Genomic DNA, 24,017 nt, shown 5'->3' with positions numbered 1-24,017 from the left:
ATGTTTAGTTTATTAAGGAAACTCCATATTTTCCAATTTAGCGGTACCATTTACCCACCCACCAACAGCACACAAAGGTTCCCTGTTCTCTGTATTGTGCCTCTGTGCATATTTTGGGAGGGACAGGAGTGGATAATAGAGTACCCAGCACTGGCCTGGCAGCAAGAAAGTTGCAGCTGCGTCTTCCCAAGGATGAGCCCCCGGACTGCAGATCACTGCAGTGTTGCTGTCCTCTGATTCTTGCAATAATCTTTCCCAACAACACGAGACTTTATGACTCTTCTCAAGTTGGGCTCATAGACCCATACCTAGCAGGACCTCCCTACTAAAAACATTCTGCAGTCTTAAGCTTACTACTCATAATTTCCAGTCTGGACTCAAACAAACTTACAAACTCTCATGGGGTCCAACACAGTGTCCATAGAGCCCAAAATGATCCCCTCATCTTGTTACACAATGACAGAAAACATTTCAAGCCCTAATAACTCATGCATGAGGGATAATACATAAGAGGACACCCAAGGACCCACTAGACACAAGGCACCGTATTTTCATTTACAGTGACCCAGGCAAAACACTGGAATCACAAAAAACTACTAAAAAGAGAGATATTTCCAATGATGCACATGCCCCAGTGAGACCCCAACATCTTCCAAGGCAACACTCCAGATTCTCTTTGCATCTTTCCAAATGCATAGGAAACTTTCTTAACTTGCAACACCAAATACTCAAAGATACCAACGTTAACGCAAAAAATGATCTGAGATTTTCCCTATATTACTCTATTGGTGGCATGATGATGCTTGTCCTCCTAAAAGAGCCAACAAAAGTCAGTGTGTGGAGTGGATGCTGGGGGGCACCCTCTAGATCCAGCCCCTTAAGACCAAGGCACCCATCCTCCTGCACCCAGAGCTCCCTGTGGGCTCTGCTCAGGCCATAGTTCTAACAGTGGAGGATAACATTTCTCTCAGTCAAATTTCACTTTCTTCACTGCTGCTCACGTGTGATCATGAGTTATCGAACCAAACCCATGCAGGCAAATGTCAGCCTCAACACTGACGTCCCAGGAACCTGAGCTAAGACACTAGGGCACCTCAAACCATTCCATGCAGGTTCTCCAACAAACCCACTGCCAGTTTCTCCAGCCTGAACTGAGACATTCCTTTCCAACAGACCCACACAGCCCTCGATCCCGTAACTACCCTTGGGACAGGTGCACACACCATTCACTGGGCTCATCTTGATGCCCCCGCTTGCTGCCATATACCTCCTGCGGTCCCTACAGGCTCCCCTCCGCTTTCCCCATTTTTCTACCTCTTCTCCATGCATGACTGACTAAAGGAGACTAAAAGGCACAGGGACTTCTCGGCAAAGGGATCCAAACAGGAATGTACACAAGCTGCCACCCAAAGGATATTGGGCATTCAGTATGAAAATCAAGAAACTGGCCCTTTGGGCTTCCCTGGTGGCGCAGTGGCTGGGAGTCCGCCTGCCAATGCAGGGGACATGGGTTCTAGCCCTGGTCCAGGAAGATCCCACATGCCGCGGAGCAACTGGGCCCGTGCACCACAACTACTGAGCCTGCGTGCCACAACTACCGAGCCTGCGTGCCACAACTACCGAAGTCCGCGTGCCTAGAGCCCGTGATCTGCAACAGGAGAGGCCACCGCAATGAGAAGCCCGCGCACCACAATGAAGGGTAGCCCCTGCTTGCTGCAATTAGAGAAAGCCCGCGTGCAGCAACAGAGACCCAGTGCAGCCTAAAATAAATAAATTTATTTTAAAAAAACAGACGGCTTCCCTGGGGGCACAGTGGTTGAGAGTCCGCCTGCCGATGCAGGGGACACGGGTTCATGCCCCGGTCCGGGAAGATCCCACATGCTGCAGAGAGGCTGGGCCCGAGAGCCATGGCCGCTGAGCCTGTGCGTCAGGAGCCTGTGCTCCTTAACGGGAGAGGCCACAACAGTGAGAGGCCCGCGTACCGCAAAAAAGGAAAAAAAAAAAGAAAGAAAGAAACTGGTCCTCTTGGGAAAGTCTGCCACCACCTGGGGACATTATGGAGTCTGGGTACAAAGGCATTTGAGATCAGGGAGGACGTCTCAAAGAGAGGGTCCCCAGGTCTCAGTTTCCTGTTGTCCCCACTCACACCTACTTGGAAGATGTTCTAGCTCTTTAAGGGAGGCCTCCTTCATGCCCCATTAGGTTCTCCTTCTGCCCACCCTTAGCGCAGTGAAACCACTACCGCTGACTCTGTGCAGATGAACTGCTGGAAGGCAAGGCTCCTGTCCAAGGTGGCGACTGGTACCTGGATGTGCACAGCCTGGAACACTGGGGGCTGTAGCACAGCAGTCACACAGGAGACTAAACAAGAGGACACCTCAGGACACCGCATGAGGACATCCATGGGCTTTTTAGGACTCCTGTATTTTGGGGCTCTTCTTTTCAGTAATTTAGTAGCCACATGTGGTAGAGATCAATTACAGCTGAAATGTCCAGAATGCAGGAAACATCCTCATCACCTGCCCTGTTCTCTTGGTCTCCCTTGAGGATTATCCAGCCCAACCCACAGTCCTAACATCTAAAGACACCTCCAGCATCAGGTACTGCAGCCATCCTGGGAAGGGGAGGAACACTGTGAGCCCTTAAATAAAGGGTAACCAGGAAAGACTGAAAATAATCAACGGAGAAGGGCTTTCAGATGAGGGTGACTGACTTTAAAGGCAATAAAACTTGGTTAAAATGACAGAGCTTGTCAAGGCAGGATGGGGAGCCGTCTCTGAGCCTACACCTGAAGGGGGACAAAGGGCCTGAGCATGGTGATTTAATAACCAAAGGTAAGAGCGGAAACTAACATCTGAGACAGATGGTGTTTGGAAACAGAGAAAAGGTGAATGTGACCAGGCAGAGTGAGCCATGAGAAAACCTCCCAGGATGAGGCTGGGGACACTGGCAGGGCCCTGAGGATGACACAGGGCTGAGCAGCCACAGGGAGGAGTCGGGATTTTCTCCTGAGGACAAATGGAGGCCAGTGGAGGTCTGAGTGTCAGGAAGTGACAAAATCTCCCTGGAGATTTATCCTTATTCATGGAAGACACCTGATGATGGTCTCGCTGACTCTGAGCCTAGCTTCCTGCCTCCATCCTACTGTTCTTTAGTTTTTCATTTTGGGAAGTCTGGGATCCATTTAAAATTCTAATTACCAGTGGATACTCCCTCCAAACCAGAACTGCCACACACAGACACACGCCCAATGTGGCCAATCATCTCAGGGGTCAGTGTTGCTCACGCTCAGAGTTTCTGGTCTAGTCTCTCATCTCCATGTTACAATAGGGCTCCCTGAGGCCCAGAGGGGAGACATTTATTACAAGGTCTGAGCTGAGTGAATAGAACCGGGTGTGAATGAATTCTGAAAAGGTCACCTGATGGGCAAGTGGGCACAGTTTGTCTTTATCAACTGTCCCATTTAACACCAGGACCATCTTTCATGTGCCTGAACAAAGGAAACTTCTCTTTCAAGGTTCGATCACACTGGTACCAAGCAGGTAATTCTTCTTTATCAGAAGATTGCAGTAAAATGTTTTAAAAACACAGAATTGCAAATATATATCCCTGGTGCAGAAAACATTGTAAGGGATCAGCTTAGAAATAAGATCTGAGCAATCCTTTTCATCGTGAGTAGAGGGACGCTGTTGGAAGAAGATTCCAAGTCAATCCCACCCATCCTTCCTCATTTGCACAGAAGAGTCAAAAGGGACCTGAGGGAAACATCTTCGTATCACCTCATAGCTCACTATCTTCCCCGACCACAGAAAACGGAAAAAAGGGATTAGACTAACTGGTTAAACTAGGTTTTGACTGTTACTATAAAAGATCATTGACATCTTTGCCAAGTACTCGTCAAAACAGTCTAAAGTTATTTCTACTTACCAAAGAAAATTTCAAATATATTAGATGAAGAGAAGAAAACACTCAGGCGAGGAATGAATCTGAAACAAATTTGAAAAAGAAATAATGTGTGTATTATTTTTAATCTAAAAATCTGGTATCAAAGTTTTAAAATAAAAACCGAGGGTATATCACATTTGGAAAAGAATGACATGACTAGAATATTGGAGACTAAAAAAGCTTATTTCATAAATTAAAAATGATTTATAGGAAAGAAGAAATTGAATGAACTAAGATTTATTCCAACCTACAAAAAGAACCATATGTAAAGAAAAAGAAAAATGTAAATCCATTAAAAAAAACAATGTTGCCTTAAAAAGCCACCACCACATAGTGACAGAGTCAGTCATTTCTTGCCCCTCTTCTCCTCTCCCCTGACTTCTACCCCATGTCAGGAAAAGGTACGGGGGTGACAACTGAGTGAATCAAGTCACTGCCTGCTGGCTCAACAGGGTTTGCAAATGGAAGTTATCTTCTGATACAAATAATAACAAAAGGCACAAGCCTTATTGACAGGAGTTTTGCAATTCTCATCCTCATCTGTATAATTTAAAGAAATTTTAAATGTATTAGATTCTAAAGACACGAATGAATATCATCACAACTTAATCATCTATATCCAATCAACTCACCATCCACCTGGATCCAGTTTACCCTCTCTACTTTTACTAGGTGTTTCCATCTCATTCTGTTCACCTGTCTCCCTATTTCATCTTGGTCTGTGTGTCTCTTTTCATTCCCCTCTACACTCCTGCTGTTTCTCCCCTCTTATTTCTTCCCTCACACCTGTCCTGCCCCACTCTGCAACTTATTTCCCTTCGAGATGCTCTTTCTCTCCAACCTTTCTGATTCTGTCAAAAATCTGCAGGTATTTCTGCCTCTTGTTTGCCTCATCTCTGCCCTCCGGGTTACACTCCTTCTCTCCCTGTTACTCTCCCTTCCTCCCCACTCTCTGGAACCCCAGGTGGCTGTGCTTCCTTCCTGCTCTTCTTTCTTCCTCTGCTCTTGTCACCCTTTGGCTTCTTTCTCTGCCAGCACCATGATGCACTGAAGTCCATGGTTCCACGTTTTATCCTCTCCACGTCTGACGTACCTCACCACCGTTCGCCGCCCCCTCCTCCAGGGCAGCTCTCCCTTGTTGTTTTCCAATCCCTGGAGATCTGGCTTTTTCATTTACTTCTCTATTTTATTCACCTGCTACTTTCAAGGCTTAATCTCTTTCATTTTACTACCTCTTTGCAAGTTCCTCAGCCACCCTCTACGTTCCCATCGGTTCTCTCTCATGCTTTTCTCCTTCGCAGTTTTAATCTTTCTCTCTCAGTCGCTCAGTCTCTGCTTCTCCTGATGCCCCTCGCCCATTTAAGGGGCTGGAGACTGAATGAGATGCCCGCGGACTGGAAAAGCACATTTTTCAATAGAGCTGAATACGACACGGAACACCACTAGGAGTCACAAGGCTGGACCAGGTCACCTCCCCCAACGCGGGGTGAGGGGAAGGGCTGACCAGGAAGGGGAGGCCAGAGAAGCAGAAGGACCGGCCTTAGGAGGAGGCGAGGACAGAGGCGCGGGGAGGGAGGGAGGGGGTCTCAGGAGAGGGGCGGGGCTCTGCAGAACCCCAGGACCGCGGGAAGGACGCGGCCTGTCCGGGAGCGCGGCGGCCGGCGCAGCCCTCCAGGGGCCGAGAGGGCGAGGCTGCGGGGCGCGAACCCACCTCGCGGAAGAGGACTTTACAGGGGGAGGGCGGAGGTACTAAAGAGTTTTAAACAGGAAAGTGTCGCCAAAGACGGTGTCTACGTGGACCGAAGGCTGAAAAAGCCAAGGGAACGGACCAGCCTCAGAAAAAATTAAAACCCAAACGAAAAGATACCCGACCTGCAACTGCCACGTCTGGATTTACTCTGGGACGGGTGCGGCGGAGGGTGACGGTGGTCGGCGGGGGGGGGGGGAGGGGGGCTGCACAAATTTACACTGGAAAGAAACTTACGCTCCGCTCTGCGACCTTGGCTCAGCACTCTCCGCTCTCCGCGTCCTGAGGAAAGGGCGCCTGGCGTTCGAGGGAGGGCTTCCGGGGCGGGGCCTAGGCGGAGCGCCAGCGGCGAGGGGCGGGGCGAGGAGAGCGCCCAGGTCTGCGCACTGAGCGCAGGAGGGAGGTGCAGGGAGCAGGGCGGGGTTGGTGCGCCTGTTACCTTGACTACATTCCTTTAAGTTACTGGATGTAACAGTTTTCACGTGTGGGCCAGTTATGTTGGAAGCCAAGATATTTCCTCTTAAGACTAAAAGGGTTTAATAAAAACCTATTTCTCACAGCAAGTTGTTCTGACGTCCTGCTAGTGAGGCTGAAGCAATTCACTGGTCTGGGAACTTGGGTCTCTAGGAGCGGAGAGGGAGGGGTTGACGTGGGCCATTAGTTGGATCCAGGAACACTTCCTAAATTGGAATTAATTTAAGCAGCTTTAAGAAATAAAAATGGGACTACTCTCTGTATTACAAATAACAAATACAAAACTCCCCCTGGGTAGAAATGGGCTATTTCATACTGACACCCTACAAAACTGCTTTTTTTCTCTATTCCCCATTCACGCAGAAGGGCAAACTCAACATGGTGCTGAGTTCCACAAACTCAGGGACAGTACCTGGAGGTCTGAGATGGAAGACTAAGACATGTGATCATTTAGGTCACTAAAAATTGCCTTAAAAACAGCAATACATTTTTTAAAAATTGTTATAAACTGCATTATTCTTTCTTTTATCCAATGTGTTTTAATTATTTGCCTTTCTAAAACCAATTCTGTAAACAGTGACATAGAGTTGTATAAGCAACACTTTATACAGTGACAAACATCACAGTATAAGTTTAAGCTGTAAAGCATAAGTAACTGACTGACATATACTGTGAAATGATTATCACAATAAGTATAGTTAGCATCCAGAATTTCATACAGATAACATAAAAAGAGAAAGCAAACTAGAAGAAAAAACTTTTTTTTTCTTTTGATGAGAACTGCATTATTGTTTAAAAAACTTACTGTATTCCACACTTGGGAGAATTACTTTTAAGTATCTTTCCCCAAAACTTTTAATGAAATTCTACTTAAATACATAATAACACAATGTAATTTCAAATTGATTATATGTTCATTATGAACATAATTAGAATTTTTCACTTTTTATTTCCAAATATATTTTAGTTTTTTATTTTCTATTTCTTAAAGTTTTGTCAAGGGTGGGTAACAAAGCCTGAAAAATAACAGTCTTCAGAAGACACTGGGATTTATTTCCATTTAAAGAATAATTAAGTTGCAATATTTCTAACAGCATTTACTAGGGAGGTATATTCTCTTTAATTTGAACCCCAAAGAGAGTAAAACTAGATTACCAAATATACAGTAACTTCATTTGGACCCCCAATATTTTTCAGGCAGTATCTGTTAGATAACATCTACTATAAACTATGCTTTATCACATCCCTACATGTGAAACATTTCAACCAGAGAGACATGGGAATCCATTGAAATAGGATGATGTTTACATAGGGAAATTAGCATACTTAAAGTATTTTCAGGTAAAATGAGCAGACTGTCCTGGTGTATAACTCACAGTAAGTTTAATTATCATGCATCATCTCATATAGATAAAATGAAGAGAAATCAAAATAGGAGAAAAAACTTTTCTTTGATGAGAACTGCATTATTCATTTTTTAAAGTTTTTTTTTTAATGTGGACCATTTTTAAAGTCTTTATTCAATTTGTTACAATACTGCTTCGTTTTATGTTTTGGTTTTTTGGCCCCAAGGCATGTGGGATCATAGCTCTCCATCGAATCTGCAAGCCCCTTCACCGGAAGGCAAAGTCTTAACCACTGGACCGCCAGGGAAGTCCCCATTATTCTTTAAAATACTTACTCTCTGCCACACCTGCGATGAATTACCTTGTGAACGTATATGGTGACTAAAAAATTCCTTTTAAAAAAAAAGCAAAATAAAAAGATCTTAGAAGAACAAAATATGCTTAAGCTAGCAGAAGGTAGGAAAAAGGATCAGAGACAAATGAAATGCAGAATAAAACCAGAGAACATGACAACAGTACAACATCGTTATTTGAAAAGGATAACAAAACTGACAAATCCTTATCCAGATTAACAACAAAGGGAAGACTCAAATGACTGAATCAGAAATCAAAGAGGGGATATTATAGCTGATTACAACTGATTCTTCAGAAATTTTTTTTTAAATTTAGAAGAAAATATTTAGACAATTCTATGCCTAAATATCAGATAACCTAGAAGATATGGATAAATCCATACAGAACACAACCTACCAAGACAGAATTATAAAGAAATTAAAAATCTGAACAAGCCTATAACTTTTAAGGAGATTGAACCAGTATTCAAAAACCATTCAGCAAAGGAAAGCAAGATAGCTTCACTGCAAAATTCAACCCAACATTTATAAACAATTAAGACCAACCTTCCAAGGACTTCCCTAGTGGTGCAATGGTTAAGAATCTGCCTGCCAGTGGAGACATGGTTTGATCCCTGGTCCAGGAAGATCCCACATGCTGTGGAGCAACTAAGCCCATGCGCCACAGCTATTGAGCCTGTGCTCCAGAGCACCCGAGCCACAACTACAAAGCCCACGTGCCACAACTACTGAAGTCCATGCACCTAGAGCCCATGCTCAGCAACAAGAGAAGCCACTGCAATGAGAAGCCCACGCACTGCAAAGAAGAGTAGCCCCTGCTCACCACAACCAGAGAAAGTCCGTGAGCAGCAACAAAGACCCAATGCAGCCAAAAATAATAATAGCCAAAAATAAATAAATAAATATTTTTAAAAAATCAACACATTTAAAAGACCATCATGACTAACGGGAATATATTCTTTTTTTTCTGTGTTTTTACAAAATTTATTTGGTTGAAGTATACCTGATTTACAATATTCTGCTAATTTCTGTTGTATAGCAAAGTGAATCACTTATACATACAATACATATATTCTTTTCATATTCTTTTCCATTATGGTTATTAAGGATATTGAATATTGTTCCCTGTGCTATATAATAAACCAATGGAACAGAACAGAATGCCGCAAAATAATCCTTTCCAGTACGTAAAGTGTTTTGACAAGGGTACCAAGACTACACAAAGAGGAAAGGACAGTCTCACTAACAAATGGTGCTGGCAAACTAGATATCTACCAGCAGAAGAAGGAAGCTGGAACCTTACCTGCATCAAACGCAGAAATTTGGTGTGCCAAATGATACCATCAACAGAGTGAAAAGATAACCTCTGAGGGATGGAGGTAACGAAAGTCATTTAAAGAACACCCACGTGTCAGAGATTTAGGTTGATTTCACAGGTGAAGACCAATGATGGAATAAAATACCTTCTAGCCCTAAGGTCTCTTTCTGAACTTCCCATTCCACTCCCGACCCCTGAGATTTTGAAGTCAGTGACTCACTCATTTAGCTTCAATGCATTATAATAAGTCTGAACATATTTCCTCCAGTACGTTTTTTCCAGAATTTACCAGGCATTCTTGCAAATGAATACATAACTTCCAAGTGCAGATTCTTTACTCCTGGCTTACAGAGGGTGACAGAGGGGGTTGTTGAAACTTATGATCTTACAGCCTATTGGTCAGAAGCACAGGTGGTAACGTACATTTGTGCTGCCACCTGAAGTGTGCTGAAAGAGATGGCAGTCCTGTGAGATCTGTAGGATCTCATGCGATCTCAGTACAGGCGGTGTCAGAATTGAGCTGAATTGTAGGATACACAGCTGGTGTCCCAGGAATTGCTTGTTGTGCAGAAAACTCCTCACACATCAGTGACCAAAAGTGTCAGAAGTGTTCTATGTGAGGGTGTTGTGGTGTGAGACATAGGAGACACAGAGGAAAGAAACACACAGTAGGAAGAAATGGATTTTTCCCTCCACAGGAGGAAGAAAATCAAGTTTTTCCTTTGTAAGAACACCCAACATAATGAGATAACTTTTCAAGATCTTCCAAGTACTTTACCAAGACAAACCATATTTTTGGCCATCAAACAAGTCTTGATAAATTATAAGAATTCAAGTTATACAAAATATTTCTATGACCACAATGGAAAAACCAGAAATCAATAAACAAAAAATATCTGGAAAAAGTATAATGGAAAATAATGACCACAAATATATGGAAAATAAAGACCTACTAATGAACAAGGTTGGAACAAGGAAGAAATTACAGAGGCAATTAGCATGTATTCTCAACTGAATGAAAATGAGAACAGAACATATGAAATTTACAACTGACCAGTACTTCAGGAGAAATTAAAAACTTGAAAATGGATAGCAATTTATTAAAACATCTGAAAACCTAAGGGCTCTTTCTTTTTTCTTTCTTTGTTTGCTTGGGTTTTGGTTATTTTGGTTATTAATGTGAACTTCCTGCTTGGCATGGGACTTACATCCATAACTCAGTTCATCCAGTTCTGAGGCTCACATAGGCGGGGGAAGGCAGGACCAGGTAAAAGGGCAAGGCTTGAGGTAATTTACAAACATTTGATTATGATACACCACTTCAAAATGTTATAACTGAGAACACATAGGCCACTGAGGGTAGTTGGACTACAAAAAGTAATATATTTCTAGATAAAATGAAAATGAATGGCTATTCTAATGGGAAGAGAAAACAGAAATTGGAAGTAATAAGGGTAATTATTTAGGAAGAGAATTCTTGACATCAAGATGTCAAAGGTGAAACAATTCCTGGAGATAATACATTCTTACCTGTAACCTTGACTCTGGGAGGTGAAGGTGGGGATGAAAAAACAAAAGGTCATTGAAAGTGTACCAGTCAGCTTTCTAAAAGTTTTGCTGTGGTGACAAATATTCCTGAATTCTCACTGGATTATAACAGCAAATATGTATTGCTTCCTCATATGACCTCTATCATTATTGTCACCTCTTGCTTATTTCTATAATTCAATTGTCATTAAGGGTAAAATTTCAGTCTACCCAAGAACATTCTTGCAGTAGAGAGGAAACAAGGCTATACAGAACAAAGACTTTGAAAGCGTCCATGTAAACATGCCATTCTTCTTTTTTTTAATATCTTAATTGGAGTAAAATTGCTTTACAATGGTATGTTAGTTTCTGCTGTATAACAAAGTGAATCAGCTATACATATACATATATCCCCATGTCCCCTCCCTCTTGCATCTCCCTCCCACCCTCCCTATCCCACCCCTCTAGGTGGTCACAAAGCACCGAGCTGATCTCCCTGTGCTATGTAGCTGCTTCCCACTAGCTATCTATTTTACCTTTGGTAGTGTATATATGTCATTGCCACTCTCTCACTTCATCCCAGCTTACCCTTTCCCCTCTCCGTGTCCTCAAGTCCATTCTCTACATCTGCATCTTTATTCCTGTCCTGCCCTTAGGTTCTTCAGAACCTTTTTCTTTTTTTTAGATGCCATATGTATGTGTTAGCATACAGTATTTGTTTTTCTCTTTCAGACTTACTTCACTCTGTATGATAGTCTCTAGGTCCATCCACCTCACTACAAATAACTCAGTTTCGCTTCATTTTATTGCTAAGTAATATTCCACTGTATATATGTGCCACATCTTCTTTATCTATTCATCTGTCGATGGACACTTACGTTGCTTCCATGTCCTAGCTATTGTAAATAGAACTGCAACGAACATTGTGGTACATGACTCTTTTTGAATTATGGTTTTCTCAGGGTATATGCCCAGTAGTGGGATTGGTGGATCACATGGTAGTTTTATTTTTAGTTTTTTAAGGAACCTCCATACTGTTCTCCATAGTGGCTGTTATCAATTTACATTCCTACCAACAGTGCAAGAGGGTTCCCTTGTCTCCACACCCTCTCCAGCATTTATTGTTTGTAGATTTTTTGATGATGGCCATTCTGACTGGTGTGAGGTGATATCTCATTGTAGTTTTGATTTGCATTTCTCTAATGATTAGTGATGTTGAGCATCCTTTCACGTGTTTGCTGGCAATCTGCATATCTTCTTTGGAGAAATGTCTGTTTAGGTCTTCTCCATTTTTGGATTGGGTTGTTTTTTTGATATTGAGCTGCATGAGCTGCTTGTATATTTTGGAGATTAATCCTTTGTCAGTTGTTTGTTTGTAAATATTTTCTCCCATTCTGAGGTTCTCTTCTCATCCTGTTTATGGTTTCCTTTGCTGTGCAAAGCTTTTAAGTTTCATTAGGTCCCATTTGTTTATTTTTGTTTTTATTTCCATTTCTCTAGGAGGTGGGTCAAAAAGGATATTGCTGTGATTTATGTCATAGAGTGTTCTGCCTATGTTTTCCTCTAAGAGTTTTATAGTGTCTGGCCTTACATTTAGGTCTTTATTCCATTTTTAGTTTATTTTTGTGTATGGTGTTCTAATTTCGTTCTTTTACATGTAGCTGTCCAGTTTTCCCAGCACCACTTAAAAACATGTCATTCTATTCACACCAAATGGGCCAAGGAACTCAAATGACCAAGCTTGCATAAAATAGGGAGGGAAGAGCAATCCTCTCAAAGGGATGGAAGGGTTGCCTATGTCAATTGGCCAAGCTTGATATCAAAGGGCAGACATACATGACCTCACAGGAGGGTGATAAATGATTGGAAATAATACTGTAATATGTTATTAGTACAGCTTCATCAGAAAGAAGTCCCTAGCCACAGCAATTGGACAAGAAAAATAAAAGGAATCCAAATTGGGAAGAAGTAAAATGATCACTGTTGGCAGATGACATAATACTATACATAGAAAATCCTAAAGATGCCACCAGAAAACTACTAGAGCTCACCAATGAAGAGGGTAAAGTTGCAGGGTACAAAATTAATATACAGAAATCTGTTGCATTTGAATACAGTAAAACCAAAACATCAGAAAGTGAAATTAAGGAAACAATCCCATTTACCATCACATTAAAAAGAATAAAATACCTAAGAATAAACCTACCTAAGGAGGCAAAAGACCTGTACTCAGAAAATTATAAGATACTGATGAAAGAAATCAAAGATGACACAAACAGATAGAAAGATATACTGAATCCTTCTCCTAGAGTAATGGAAACAGAAGCAAAAATAAACAAATGGGACCTAATGAAACTTAAAATCTTTTGCAAAGCAAAGGAAACCATAAACAAAATGAAAGAACAACCTACAGAATGGGAGAAAATATTTGCAAATGAGACAACCAACAACGGGTCAATTTCCAAATTATACAACGGCTTATATAGCTCAATATCAAAAAACCAAACAACCCAATAAAAAAATGGGCAGAAGACCTGAATAAACATCTCTCCAAAGAAGACATACACATGGCCAAAAGGTAGATGAAAAGATGCTCAACATCACTAATTATTAGAGAAATGCAAATAAAAACTACGAGGTACCACCTTACACCAGTCAGAATAGCTATCATTAAAAAGTCTACAAACAATAAATGCTGGACAGGGTGTGGAGAAACAGGAACCCTTGTACACTGTTGGTGGGAATGTAAATTGGTACACCCACTTCGGAGAACAGCATTGAGATTCCTTAAAAAACTAAAAATAGAGTTACCATATGACCCAGCAATCCCACTCCTGTGCATATATCCAGAAAAATGAAAACTCTACTTCAAAAAGACATATATACTCCAATGTGCATCACGACTCTACTTACAATAGCCAAGACACAAAAGCAACCTAAATGTCCATCAACACATGAGTGGATAAAGAAGATGTGGTACATACATGTATACAATGTGATATTATTCAGCCATAAAAGACAATGAGAGAATGCCATTTGCAGCAACATGGATGGACCTAGAGATTTTCATACTAAGTGAAGTAAGTCATATGGAGAAAGACAAATATCATATATCACTTATATGTGGAGTCTGAAATAATGATACAAGTGAACTTAATTATAAAACAGAAACAGACTTAGGGACAGTAGAAACAAACTTACGGTTACCAAAGGGGAAACGAGGGGAGGGATAAACTAGGAATGTGAGATTAACATATACACACTCTATATATAAAATAGATAATCGACAAGGAACTACTGTGTAGCACAGGGAACAATATTCAATATCTCGTAATAAACTATAATGGAAAAGAATCAGAAAAAAATATACATATAAGTGAATCACTTTGTGGTACATCTGAAACATAGTAAATCAACTATACTTCAATAAAAAAATAAATAAAAGAAAGTTATCTTTACTTTGTTCACACACAAAATACATTCACCTCAGTTCCAACTGAAATGAAAACAAAAAAATGTCTATACGAATACAACTTCCATCACCAGTGAGGATCTCATAATGGTCTCATGAGATCCCTCTTGCTTGGAAAACAGCTTGTTCATTCATAATATCAGGTCTTGATTGTAATATTACATCAAAGGAAGTTGAAAACCAAATGCCATACTACTATCTTTTCTGTTACTGAAAGGATATCCACGGGAGATCACACTACTCCCAGGAAACATTTGCAAAAATCTGGACACACCTTTTAGTGTCACAACTGGGGTAGTGCTTCTGGTGTCTAGTGTGTACAGTTCAGTGATGCTGGTAAACGTCCTACAATGCAGGGAACAGCTTCACACAACAAAGATTTATCTCACTCACAATGTCAATAGAATCAAAAAGTTACATCATGTTAACATGAACTGAAAGGAAAGAGGAGTGTCTTAATAGCAGATAAAATAAAGTTCAAAGAAAATAAAACTACCAAGGGTAATAGCAAATGACATAATGAAAAAAGGGCCAATCTACCATGAAGACCACACAATCCTAAGTGTACATGCACAAAAGAACAGCAGCAAAATTTGTGAAGCAACAACTGATAGAACTGAAAGGATCAATACACAAATCCACAATTACACCTTGAGATTCTGATACATCTCTCTCAGTAATTGACAGAACAAGGACAAAGAAAATCACCTTGCATGGATGAACTCCATACCACCATCAAATCATGGGACAGAATCAAGAATTTTAGGACAACATTAAAAAACAGCAGATTACACATTATTTTCAAAAATATGTCAGGATACATAAATCACAGCAATATCTTTTTGGATGCATCGCCGGTAGCCAACTCCCACATTGAGGTTTGTTTAGAACAGGCTGGTTGACATGAAATCTCATAGGCATTTTTCCAATTATATCTGAGTCAAAATCCTGAGGATGATTCGTAGCTCCCATCACTATGACCTGGCACCTGTGATCAGTACCCAATCCATCCCAAAGACTCATCAACTGAGCTTTCATCATGGCTGTAGCTTCATGGTCAGAACTTGAACGTTTTCATAGAAAGGAGTCAATTTCATCTATAAAGATGATGGAAGACTGTGGCTTCATGGCAGGGAGAAAACAGCAGCAGGTAGTTTCTGAGATTCTCCATACCACTTACCGGTCAGTGTTGAAGGCTGAAGGTTAAGAAAACAACCTGCTTTTTTGGCTGTAGCCTTGGTAATCAATGTTCTACCACAGCATGGAGGCACATAGAGAAAAAAACACCTTTTGGAGGCTGCAGAAGCTTGGAATTTTCAAACAAATGTTTCTTTTTTTTTTTTTTTTGGCGGTACACGGGCCTCTCACTGTTGTGGCCTCTCCCGTTGCGGAGCACAGGCTCCAGATGCGCAGGCTCAGCGGCCATGGCTCACGGGCCCAGCCGCTCCGCGGCATGTGGGATCTTCCCCGACTGGGGCACGAACCCGTGTCCCCTGCATCGGCAGGCGGACTCTCAACCACTGCGCCACCAGGGAAGCCCCAAATGTTTCTTTTTGATAGGTAAGATGACTGTATCTTTCAGATCCATAATGACATAATTTAAACCTCCTATATCACTCCAAGTAACATACGTGTTCAGACGGTCTAGTTGACGAGCAGCAATACCCATTTCATATTCTGAAATCTTCACATTTTTCACGCCAATTGGCTTAATTTTTCTGTTTCAGAGCTTTTGCTTTCTGATTGGATGAATGGCATCCATCATCCATTCGATTGTAAAGTATGTTATTGCATCAAATATCATCAAACAGAAAATTAAACCAACATCATTCCGACTCAGGGGACGAGAAAAGGCTTCAGCATGTTCCATCTTGATTGTTAACAGTCGCATGAAGAACAGGAAATTGTTAACACCACCATTCTCTGCGAAAGGGTGCCTAGGCTGGAAGAACCACCTCCATTTTTGCACTAGGTCGTACCAGTGCCTGTGCAACAATCAGATCTGGTTCATTCTGGCCACCTTCACCTAGGACCTTGGTTCTGAGGTCACCCAAGACAACCCCATGCCCCTGCAGCAAGCCAGCTACCTAAACTTTCCCTGGAAATGGCCTAACTCACAGGGGCAGCACTAACAGAGAACTAAGGGCCTAGGCCAGGTGGACGGCAAGGTGAGGACTGGGACGCCCTTGGAGGTTAATCCAATGGATCCCAAGGGCTGCGGGAAGCTGGGGGGTGGCACTAAGGTGGGGTGTGAGAGGAAAGGGAGGTGACCTTTCCAGCTTGGCTTCCCAGATCCGATCTGGTCCGCAAAGGACCTCAGCTGGACCCTTCACCCCTCCCACAAAGCCCTGTGGGAACCCGCGACTCACTCCCTCACAGATACCTCACTTTTAAAAAAAAAAAAATTATTTATTTATTTTTGGCTGCGTTGGGTTTTCATTGCAGTGCACGGACTTCTCATTGCTGTGGCTTCTCTTGTTGCAGAGCACAGGCTCTAGGTGCGCGGGCTTCAGTAGTTGTGGCGGGCGGGCTCAGTAGTTGTGGCTCACGGGCTCTAGATCACAGGCTAAGTAGTTGTGGTGCACGGGCTTAGCTGCTCCACGGCATGTGGGATCTTCCCAGACCAGGGCTTGAACACGTGTCCCTTGCATTGGCAGGTGGATTCTTAACCACTGGGCCACCAGGGAAGCCCAATACCTCACTCTTCAAAGGCCAACATACAGAGACAAAAGGCAAAAGCAGTAATAGGATAGAAGCATGGGCCAGACCTATCTGCTGGTCTTACATGGTCTACTGGGGAGGCGTCTGTGGCTCACACTGGGGACTTAAACACTGGTGGCAGACATCTCGGGAAGCATTCATCTGCATGAGCTCTCCAGGAGGCTGACATGTCAGCACCAAGACCCAGCACCATCCAACAGCCTGTAGGTTCCTGTGCTGGGACTGCTCAGGCTAAACAAGAAACTGGGTGGGGACACAGCCCCAACCATAGCCGACAGGTTGCCTAAAGAAATCCTGAGCCCACAGCCATCTCTACATATGCATCTACACCTGGCCCTGCCCACCAGAGGGCCAAGACCCAGCTCCACCCACCAGTGGGCAGGCACAAGCCTCGAGACCAGCCTCACCCACCATGGGGCACACGTGAGAAGCAAAAAAACTGAAGTCCTGCAGTCTACAGACAGAATCTGCAAACACAGGCCAGACACAACCCTGGGACCAGCTGGCCCCTGACCCTTGGCTTACAAGAGCGGAGTGTACTGCTGGGACACAAAGGATGTCGCCTAAAGTGGGAGACACTTTCTCATCCCTCCAAGGATGAGAAGCTCAGCTAACCTACCACATACCTAAAAATACAAGTAGCAATTTAGACAGAATGAGGCAACAGAGGATTATGGTTCAGATAAAGGAAGAAGATAAAACCCCAGAAGAACTTAGTTACATGAAGATATGCAATCTACCAAAGGAAGAGCTCAGAGTGATGACCATAAAGGTGATCAAAGACGTCAGAAGGAGAATGGATGCACAGAGCAAGAAATGAAAAGTTTTTAACAAAGACTTAGAAAGTATAACAATCCAACAGAACTGAAGAATACAACAACTGAAATGTAAAGAAAAAAACTAGAAGGAATCAACAGTAGACTAAATGAGGCAGAAGAATGGTCAGTGAGCTGGAAGACAGAGTAGTGGAAACCACCCCCGAACAGAAAAAAGAAAAAAGAATGAAAAGAAAGGAGGACAGTTTATGAGACCTCTGGGACCACAGCAAGTGTGCCAATATTCACATTATAGGGGATCCAGAAGGAGAAGAGAGAGAGAGGGCCTGAGAAAATATCTGAAGAAACAATAACTGAAAAATTCCCTAACGAGGGAAAAGAGTCACCTAAGTATAGGAAGTGCAGAGTTCTATATCCATAGAAAAACTTCACAGTAAACACAAACCAAAAACCTGTCATAGACACACATTCAGAAAGCACCTGAGGGCTTCCCTGGTGGCACAGTGGTTAAGAGTCTGCCTGCCAAGGTAGGGGACAGGGGTTCGAGCCCTGGTCCAGGAAGATCCCACGTGTCATGGAGCAACGAAGCCCATGTGCCACAACTACTGAAGTGTACGTGCCTAGAGCCCACGCTCCACAGCAAGAGAAGCCACCGCAATGAGAAGCCCGCACACCACAGCAAAGAGTAGCCCCCACTCGCCACAACTAGAGAAAGCCCGCATGCAGCAACAAAGACCCAACGCAGCCAAAAATAATTAAAAAAAAAAAAAAAAAGAAAGCACCTGAAAAGATGCTCAACATCATGGGCTCTTCCACTTTGTACAGCTCCATGGAGCACCTCTTTATTTACTAGGTGTGATGCTGCCCAATTCATGAAGCATTCAATAAAGCCAATTAGATCTTTCCATTTCCTTGGTTGAACTGTTGTACACTAATTGAAGTCAAGAGTCTGAAAGGCACTGCTATACGATTTGCATTATAGACATTTGAATATTCTGCAACAGAGTGTGGAGAGAATAACTCAAGTACAAATTACGAGTATATAATCTCCGACTTGTATGTTGTTCGATCCCATATTGGAAAGATTGTTATAGATGCTTTCAACCCTGAGATACTAACAGTGCATTGCTAGCTTCTGCTATAAAGTACAGAGACAGAATAAAACTGTTGGAAAAAGGAATAACATACATCCAGTGTTGTAACGAAGTTGATTATTTTATTAGTTGAAACAGGAGACTAATGATACATTCTGAATAAAACAGCAGCAAAATGTAACGGCGAGAGTTAAGTGTGAATCATATATATACACACACTATTCTGAATATTTTCATTAAATGTTCCTCTCCAGAATATTTCTCTCTTCAATTTCCAACAATAAGACTAATTTTCCTTTAAACATAGATATATAAAACTACTATTGCCACTCAATGGAGAAAGTGACCAAGTCTACCCCTGCATTATTGCTACTGGATAAACAGTCCCCAGTAACCTGTCACTCTCCTCTCAGGTAAAAAAAAAAAAAGCCCAGGGACTTCCCTGGCGATCCAGTGGTTAAGTCTCCTGGTTCCAGTGCTTCCATTGGAGGGGGCACAGGTTCCATTCCTGGCTGGGGAACTAAGATCCCCCATGCTGTACGGCAAGGCCAAAAAATTTAAAAAATAAAAACAAAACCAAATAAAACCCAATCACTTGATATTCTTCCTGCGTTGTTCATGGTCAGCTGGTAAAGCATTCTGCACTATAGCACACAGTGGTCTATCTATGAAAGGGCACCCTGAATATAATAATCATGATGAGTCAAGTCACAGTCTTACACTATTCTCTGGCCCTCCCTCATGCTAATTCACACACTACTGAATTTAATAATTCAGGGGCCTTGTTTTTCCAGGGAACATGGATGCGAATGAACCACAACTAATGAAGTTGGCCCCTTCATCTTACTGATTCCTTCCCAGAGACTGTCATCAAGGCCTGTAATGAAGGCATAAGATCACCATGTTTCCAATGCTAAGCTCTTACTGCTCGCTGCAGGCCAATAAATCGAGAGACTAGTTGCTGGGACAAGGAATGACAACTTTATTCAGAAAACCAGCAGACCGAGAAGATAGTCAACAACTGTCCCAAAGAATCATCTCCCCTGAGTTAGAATTCAGGCTTCTTTTTTTTTTTTTTTTTGCCGTACACAGGCCTCTCACTGCTGTGGCCTCTCCCGTTGCGGAGCACAGGCTCCGGACGCACAGGCTCAGCGGCCATGGCTCACGGGCCCAGCGGCTCTGCAGCATGTGGGATCTTCCCGGACCGGGGCACGAACCCGTGTCCCCTGCATCGGCAGGCGGACTCTCAACCACTGCGCCACCAGGGAAGCCCCAGGTTTCTTTGATACTAAAAGGGGAGAGAGTAAAGTCCTGCTTCAGGTCAGACTCCCATGAAATAAAATTTATACTTTATGGCAAGACAAGAAAAATTTACATAAATTCTTCTCTGCCTTTTGGCTTCCTCTCTCCCCGCACTGTGCATTGTGTATTTGCCTGATACATCAACCAAACCTGACACATCAGCAGGAATAAATACTCAACCATAAAGACACATTCTCCTAGCATCAACAAGGCAACTCCTTAAAGGATAACATTCCTTTTTGATCTTGTAAAGGTTCACATGACCTACCACAATGATGCTTAGACCTGGATTATGTGAACTGTCAAAAATATGTCACTTGGGGCTTCCCTGGTGGCGCAGTGGTTGAGAGTCCGCCTGCCGATGCAGGGGACACGGGTTCGTGCCCCGGTCCGGGAGGATCCCACATGCCACGGAGCGGCTGGGCCCCTGAGCCATGGCCGCTGAGCCTGCGCGTCCGGAGCCTGTGCTCTGCAACGGGAGAGGCCACAACAGTGAGAGGTCCGCGTACAGCAAAAAAAAAAATATATATATATATATATGTCATTTGATGTATAACTGTCTGTCTCACAAAAATTATATAACTGTGCTTTGATTTCTAACAGGCAGAACAGTTCTCAGAGCTTTCTGAGATGCTCTTCCCAGGATACAATCCTCTATTTTGGCTCAAATAAAATTTTCCATTTTTTTCTCAGATGCACTGGTTTACTTTCTGGTGACACTCTGGAAGGGGTATGTTAATTTCTTCCTTCCTGAAGCCATTCACAGGCGGGTCTGGTCAGGATGCTTCCTGGGAGCTAAGCAAAGGTATTTTACATTAACACTCATTACAAGGGTGGCAGTGTATCCAGAGATGGCCCATCATATATAATTTAAGTGTATAGGCAACATCCCTTTAGTGACTGACTTCTACCAAAAGCAATAGAATACAAAGGTTAAAGTAAAAGAAACAAGTCCAATATGGAATCATATTTCTTCTTCTCTATTACTTCATCCTTTTTTTTTTTGGCCGCATCCTGCAGCATTTGAGATCTTAGTTCCCCGAGCAGGGATCAAACCCACACCTGCTGCATTGGAAACACGGAATCTTAACCACTGGCCCACTAGGGAAGTCCCTGTTCTCCCCTATTACTTCAAACTTCAGATTGAAAAGCACAAATAGTAATGTATTCTTTTTGAGAAAAATCAAATAATTGAAAATTTTATACACTGAAGACAATGGGCCATTTCCATACATGTCCTTCTTCCTCAAATATACACATCATGTCATAAGTTTTAACAGCGGGTGACTTGTCATGGTTCTGCTGTATGTAACATCTCAAAGAGGTAAAGATTTATTCCTAGTATGCATTCTCTAGTGTACGGGCTGTTGTAAGAATTGCTCAAAATATTCACCAGATGCCTTAAATTTTTAAGAATTCTCCCAAATATGTGTTCTTGGGTGAACCATACGGACACACTATTTCAAAGAGCTTCCATGTGTATATATTTTGACCTGTATGAATGCTCTCAACACCAAAAGTGTGCATACTTGATGTAAAAATTTACAACATCCATTACATTTGAAAGTTCGCTCTTCAACATAAATTCTCACTGTTCTACATTTTTGATCTTCAAAAATGAGACTTAGCAAACCATATTACTTTGAGTGGTTTCTCTCCAGTACGTATTCTCCAATGAACCCAAAGATGTGATTTTCGACTAAAGGCCTTGCCTCATTCATTACATTTGTAAGGTTCCTCTCCAGTATGAACTCTCTGATGTCTTAAAAGGTTTCCCGTTACACTAAAGGCCTTGCCACACTCATTACATTTGAAAGGTCTCTCTCCGGTATGTATTCGGCAATGAACTCGAAGATATGGTTTTTGACTAAAGGCCTTACCACATTCATTACATTCATAAGGTTTCTCTCCAGTATGAACTCTCTGAAGACTTGCAAGGGTTCCATACTGACTAAAAACCTTGCCACAGTCATCACACTGATACGGTTCCTCTCCAGCATGAACCCTCCGACGAGCAGCAAGGTGTGAGTTTTGGCTGAAGAGTTTGCCACATACATCACATTTATGTACACTTTTTCCTATATGAATGATCTGATGTCTCCTGAGGTATGAGCTGCCATTAAAGGTTTTGCCACACTCATTACATTTGTAAGGCTGCTCCACAGTATGAATCCTCTGATGGGTCGCAAGCTTTGCCTTATGACTAAAGACTCTGCCACATACATCACATTTACGTAATTTCTCTCTTGTGTGGATGATCCGATGTCTAATGAGGTGAGATCCCTGAAGAAAGGTTTTGCCACACATTACATTTGTGAGGTCTTTCCCTGAGTGCTTTCTGATCTTGTGTCTGTATTGAAAGATGGATAAAATCATTCTCATATGTATTAGGGACGTTGGTTTTGACATGAGGAGGAATTCTTTGAAGTGGTGAAAATGAGGAACTACTGTTGTTAGATCTTTCAACTTCATTACATTCATAAGATATCCCATCAGTTTTAAATATCTGCAGTTTCTTTTGAACATTTAATCCAAGCCTATTTCCAATGGGTTTGATTCCTACATCCCTTTTACCATGTCAATCTCTTTCATCAGTGAGATTTCCATCATGGGTTACAGGCATTCCTTTGTCATTTCTTTCATTACCTCTGCACCGACACTCAAAGTCATACATATCTTCCTGGATTTCTCTGATGTGCAAATGTTTGATTTCATCGTTTTCAGGTCTTCCCAACATCAGTGTTTGGAACACTTCTCCTGGATCAGTGTTCACTTTTGGTTGTAATTGCTTGATCATATGTATAGGAAAAATATCTACAAGACATAAACATCTATAGGTATCCTGTCACTACAATTCACAAATAAATATTTCATGTTGAATACATGATATTACACCACAAGTAATACTTATACCAAGCACAGTTAGGAAACTTCCCAAACATGATCTTAAAAGTTTGATAAACTCAAAGCATGTAATGCTTAACTAAAGAAAGAGTGATAAAATATAATTCAAATTACTTTTAGGGTAGTCTAGTTTCAAACTCCTAAGACAAAAACACTCACATTTGACAAACATATGTCGGCTCTCAGAGAAAGGGTATTTTTCCACCATAACCCCAAAGACCATACTCATTAACAGTAAGCATGCTGCTGGCTCATAATCGAGGAGAAAAATTTTTATACTGCAGATATATTCTGCCTACTTCCTATACATAAATCAATGCTAAATAACTGACAATATATTGTAATGGTAAATAATACAAAATTAGCTCTGCCGGTGAATAATCTAAGTAACTGTCTCTTTAGAATTGTAAAACAGATACAGCATAGAGGAAGTGAAGAATCCAACAAAACAGCTGTTAAGAAAACAATGCATTTTTCTCAATCATGCTATAAAACTATGTACCCATAAGGAAAAGCGTTTTATAACATTAACAAGTAGTACATGTTAGTCGTATTGCATAATACATGCTGAACAACCATCATCTGTAAATCACACGTATAAATTAATATGTAAAATATTCTTCAGTTCTCTATCAGGCAATGAGTAGAGAATTCCCTATCTATGCAGTACCATTAAAAAGGTAGTTCCAAAATATATGGGATGAACAGTAACACTTTGTATACTCATTAACTGAGGTCAGACACGTTGCTGAGAACAAAGTGCAAACGAAAAGCAGACAGGATATAATGAAGACAAAGGTGTATCATGAAAAACATGACAGAATACTAACGTATCTTTTTCTAAAAAAGTAACTTTTCACTATTTATGAAAAAACATGCAATAGTCTAAGCCAGCTAACAGCAAAAATTTGTTTTAAAAGGCTTGAGGTAAATTAACATGATTTTTAAAATCAGGGCAGTAGAGGCACAGGTTTATGTACATTAACCCAACTGACATTAACAACTGACATTAACCAACAGAAAGGGGTGACAGAACCA

At 41.9% G+C, this 24,017-nt stretch overlaps 1 protein-coding gene and 2 pseudogenes across 1 annotated transcript; all 3 read right to left on the bottom strand.

The window, feature by feature from the left end:
• LOC115847707 (zinc finger protein 665-like) overlaps nt 1-6,026 on the bottom strand; it is a 42,849-nt pseudogene extending 36,823 nt beyond the window's left edge.
• Nucleotides 5,486-16,058, bottom strand: LOC115847765 (outer mitochondrial transmembrane helix translocase pseudogene; annotated as a pseudogene).
• Nucleotides 16,059-21,266: 5,208 nt separating this feature from the next.
• LOC115847713 (zinc finger protein 83-like) lies at nt 21,267-23,357 on the bottom strand. The gene is given in 1 exon segment (XM_030847827.2): nt 21,267-23,357. A coding segment is annotated over 1 exon segment (915 nt). The 5' UTR covers nt 22,602-23,357; the 3' UTR covers nt 21,267-21,686.
• Nucleotides 23,358-24,017: the final 660 nt, after the last annotated feature.

The sequence above is a fragment of the Globicephala melas genome, chromosome 19 (genome assembly GCF_963455315.2).
Source record: "Globicephala melas chromosome 19, mGloMel1.2, whole genome shotgun sequence".
NCBI classification, from domain to species: domain Eukaryota; kingdom Metazoa; phylum Chordata; class Mammalia; order Artiodactyla; family Delphinidae; genus Globicephala; species Globicephala melas.
The sequence above is the reverse complement of the archived record's forward strand: the minus strand, read 5'-3'. Positions and strand labels throughout refer to the sequence as shown.